The sequence below is a fragment of the Arvicola amphibius genome, chromosome X (genome assembly GCF_903992535.2).
Source record: "Arvicola amphibius chromosome X, mArvAmp1.2, whole genome shotgun sequence".
NCBI lineage: Eukaryota > Metazoa > Chordata > Mammalia > Rodentia > Cricetidae > Arvicola > Arvicola amphibius.
Window position 1 is genome coordinate 125,439,641 of NC_052065.1, and position 4,425 is coordinate 125,444,065.

Below are 4,425 nucleotides of genomic sequence, written 5' to 3' on the forward strand. Positions count from 1 at the left end.
TTTAACTAACAGACACAATAGGTATCAGCTCAAGGTTTCTGGGCCAAACGTAGTTATCAACAACTAATCACATTCAGAATAGGCAGGCAGAATAATTTTTCAGTGCTTATGGCAGTGTATTAGTCAGGAACAAAGTCACTGATAATAGGAATTTGAAAAAAATCGAGGATAGGACGCTTGCAAGAGGATACCCCGTGTTGATTTTGGACGTCTTCCTAATGAAATTATTATTTCACAACTGAAGAGAAGTCCTTGAATGTTATTTATTTATTTAATGAAAGATGCACCCCTTGCGTTTCTATAAGACTCTGAACCCAAATGACGTCCCCTGCAGTGTGGCCCTCAGAGCAGTGTTATTTCTCTGGGAGAAACTTAAACAAACAAGGAAATGTGTTAAGAAAGAATTACTCTAAAAAGTGCTGATGGTGGCAGGCCCACAAAGGAGCACTGTATCGGATGAACAGACTGGCTGGAAAGAAGTTTCAGCGGGCCCAGACCAGCCCTGAATGCTGAGTTTCTATGCCCTAAGCTCACATAGCCCTCCACTGCGGCAAGCTTGGCTAGCCCCCACCTCAGCCTTTCTCCTTCAGGCTGGGGGAACTGGCGGGGGCCTGCGGCGATGCTCCCTTGGTCACGCCCTCCTCCTCCTCGGCCACGTCCACTCTGGCCGCCAGTCCCACCCCGGCCACACCCCCACGCCATCCAGCACCCACCCCTCCGCCACGCCTTCCTCACCGCACTGCGCTGGCGCGCGGGCTGCCAGAGTGACCTTGTGGGTGGAGCTTCCGCCACCAGCTAGATCCCCCTCCGCGCCTTGCTCAGGGTCAGCACTTCCTGCTAGGCCGCCGTGAGCAGCTCCGCGGAGCCGATCCGAGCCCCAGAGCCCGAGTCCTTCCAAGCGATTCACCATGGTGGATGAACTGGTGTTGCTTCTGCACGCGCTTCTGGTCCGCCACCGCGCCCTGTGCATGGAGAACAGCCGGCTCATGACACAGCTGCGGATGCTGGTGTGTGAGCGGGCCTCTCTGCTGCGCCAGGTACGTCGGCCTAACTGTCCGGTGCCCTTCCCTTCAAGGTTTCACGGCGAGAGCGGCCGGCTCCCTGAGTTTGTTGTGCAGACGATGTCTTACATGCTTGTGAATGAGGACCTCTTCTGCAGCGACATCATGAAAGTGGCTTTCCTGATCAGCCTCCTCTCCGGGGAAGCAGAGGATTGGGTAGTGCCGTACATACTGACGGATAGCCCCATCCTCTGTGATTATGAGGCCTTTGTTGAGGAGATGAAGCAGTATTTTGGCTGGGATGACGACGAAGACGAGGATGATTTTGATGACGATGAAGAGGATGATGACTAGGCCCTGAGCCCCCTTAGGCCTAGAGGGGGAGAGCCCTGCACGCCGCCTCCTCCCTGCCCTGACCTGCTACTCCTCCTGCCACCGCGCTCCCTTTGCATTGCCTTCCTCTCCCCTGCCAGTCACTTCGCTCCTTCATCCCTTTTAGTGCTTGTCTTTGTTCCAGTAACCTGCTGCAAGTACTTGAGTTGGGCCTGGGCCTTTCTCTGAAGCTCACACTGTTCAACTTCAACCAATCCAGGCACCCCTACCCTAATCTGAACTGTGTTTTGAGCTCCAGCCTTTGTTCAGGCCTGTGTTTGAACTGGTCAGACCACCTGCATTCCTGCCGCTGGCTTCCACTGGATCATCATCCTACATCTGCCCAGAATCGTGTGCCTGTCACCTCACCACCACCGACACCCACCGCATCTCATCTGCAGCCATCCACCTTTCAAGATAAGGACCAAGAAGAAGATGACGGAGTTGGCTACACCTATTCAGACTGATTTGGACAGCTCACCAACCCCTGAAGGGGCCTGGTTAGTTCTCTACCTACTCGCAGGTTCCTCCTCTGGCCGACCAGATTGCTGCAGGAGCCTGATGTGCCTGCCTGACAGTTGAAATGTTGACGTTTCTTTTCTTGTGTGCATCAGTTTTGCGCAGCTGTCACTTTTCTTTCAGAATTGTGGCAGTCCCACAGATGTGTACATATGGACAAGTAGGACTGAAATAAAAACTAGCGAACAGGCGTTCAGCCCAGATCCTCTCTAGTACCTGGAAAAAGCAATGGCATTCTTTTCAATAAATATCAAGCACTGCAAAACTAGAACAAAATTGTCTTTTCATGGTTAAGAGTTGTCATTTTCTTTTGCCATTCTTATCTCATTGTTTCATTGAGATCAGGGAACTTGGTTCAATTCTAGTATTCTCACTTTCATTTCTAGTCTCCAGAAGACAGATAGCATAGGGTTTTAAGCGCTTTGGTGAAGGAATATTGTCTGGGGCCTCCAAGGTGGCATATGAAGGGGTGGCTGAGTAGGGGGTATATTATCTCATATTAGGTCACTTTGAAGAATGAAAGGGGCATTATTAGTAATTCAAACTGACGGTGCAGGCATCTTCCTGGGTATAACAAAGGTTACTAATACATCCATTGTCCGGACCGTGGCTATTGAGCTCAGACATCCATTAACTGACTTAGTAGATGGTAAGGTGCTTAAGCTAATGTTAAATTTTACATCTTGATTAATGTGCCTTTAATCAGTACAGCCTACACTTAACATTCTGCCCTCCTTGGGCAGCAGTCCTTAGAGTTTCCATTTATACATTTGCCTCAGATTGCTGCCCATGGAAGTTGGCAAGATGCTTAAATGCTTCCTGAACCAGACCCTGGGCTGGAGTTAGGGTTGCCATCTCTGGGCACAGAGGGTTCAGAGTCAGCGAAGGAGTGGACAGGGTGGGTACTAAGAATAAAGTATCCAGCTTTGTAAGTTCACTATATCAGGTTACCTCACTGAAATGAACTTGGAAGAGGGGCTATACATGGGGACCAGGAAATAGCGAGGAAATCTAGGTTTTCTCTATCTACCTGAATGTCATTTTATTGTTCTGAAAGTCAATCCAGTCTTAGAACTTTTGATTGATTTAGATAATGCATTACTGTTTAGCACGGTTTCAGGGATGAAATGGGATGCTGGTCATCATGAGGTGTGGATTGGAACAGATCCTGCCCATAAAGCATTTAAAATAATGCTTGCTCCATATTCAGGACTCCACAAGCATAGGTGGTTACTTCCAAGCCATTGGAAGCAAGGCTCAGCCAGCAGCTTGCTTATTATGAAATTGGCTTTAGTAGGAACATGTCAAGGTGACCAGGAACTGAGCAGAGAGTGGATATTAAACTGAAAAGAACCCATTATCTCTTTGGGGCTCTTACAAGAAGCCAGCTGGAAAAGCATTTTGCCTGGTAAATAGACAAAGTTCAGAGCAGGAGTCATTTCTGGGACTTAGGACACTTGCTTTCTGGAGGGTGGGGACAGGTGGGGGTAAGGAGGACTTGGCAAAGAGGCCAAAGTCTGGGTGGAAATGGGACTGTTCCAGAGCTGCCGTATCCAGTGTTCCAGAGCTGCTGTGTCCAATGCTGCTGAATAAAGAGGATTGCTGGTGATTTGGAATTCAGTTACCACTTTCTCCCTTCTCATTGGAAAATACAAAAATCCTTGGAAGAGTAACACATACACTTGGAGACATCACCATTTCTTCATCAATAGAAATAGGGGGATTTGGGATTCTGGGGGGATAAGAATTAAGTAAAAGACCCAATGAAATTAAAATCAAGGTATTCATTCCATATTGATGAGCCAGGTATTCAGAGAAGAGCTATGATAAATTACTGCATGCAATGTCCTTGGATTCATAATGGATCCATATTGCTGCTGAGAGGGTACCTGGGCCTGAGGCAGAACTATAAGAATGACTAGGGACAGTTTACTGTAAGGGAGATAACCTGTTCTTGACTGTATCTGTGATGAACCCTTTGTGCTAAAAGTTGAGGCTACTTAGCAATCTCATACTCCAATGGAAGGGAAGGGTCTGTGCTTAGTGAGGCTGTCGTGCCAAGGCAACTTTTAAGGTACGTGCAAGGTAGTTAGGCCTAGCACTTCTGGGCTCTGAAATGCGTGTTTTCTGAGCACATGTAGATGCATATATGAGGATTTCACAGCTGTATATGTGCAGACATGTAAATGTAATGTGGAAGAACAGGTTATGCTGTGAGCTGCACGGAATGAAAATGTGCCATTTTGTTTTCAAGATTCCATAAAAAGTGCAGATACAGCAAGGATTCTGCCAGTTAGGGGAGAAATTCCAAAAGATGGTTAAATCCTGAAAAAGGCAAATGAAGAAAAGGATAAGCATGGCTCAAGAAGAATTCCACCTAGATGAACTCCATTAAATATTAAATATTAGAAGTAATCGACAAAAGTTCCTGAATTCTTACTTGACAAACTAGTATTGAAATGATCACTGAAATTATACTTCCAGTAAAATAAAGTAAACATACTAATATCAATAATTATTGAATCATTAAACA

The 4,425-nt window shown here is 46.9% G+C and overlaps 1 protein-coding gene across 1 annotated transcript; it reads left to right on the forward strand.

Annotated features, from left to right (window-relative positions):
• The first annotated feature begins 773 nt into the window (after positions 1–773).
• Positions 774–2,168, forward strand: Ldoc1 (LDOC1 regulator of NFKB signaling). Its single transcript, XM_038316860.1, has one exon. The coding sequence runs from the start codon at positions 909–911 to the stop codon at positions 1,353–1,355; it is 447 nt and encodes a 148-aa protein (XP_038172788.1). The 5' UTR covers positions 774–908; the 3' UTR covers positions 1,356–2,168.
• Positions 2,169–4,425: the final 2,257 nt, after the last annotated feature.

Coding starts and splice junctions, on each gene's coding strand:
- Ldoc1 (XM_038316860.1), top strand. CDS start 909: ATGGTGGATGAACTGGTGTTGCTTCTGCACGCGCTTCTGGTCCGCCAC.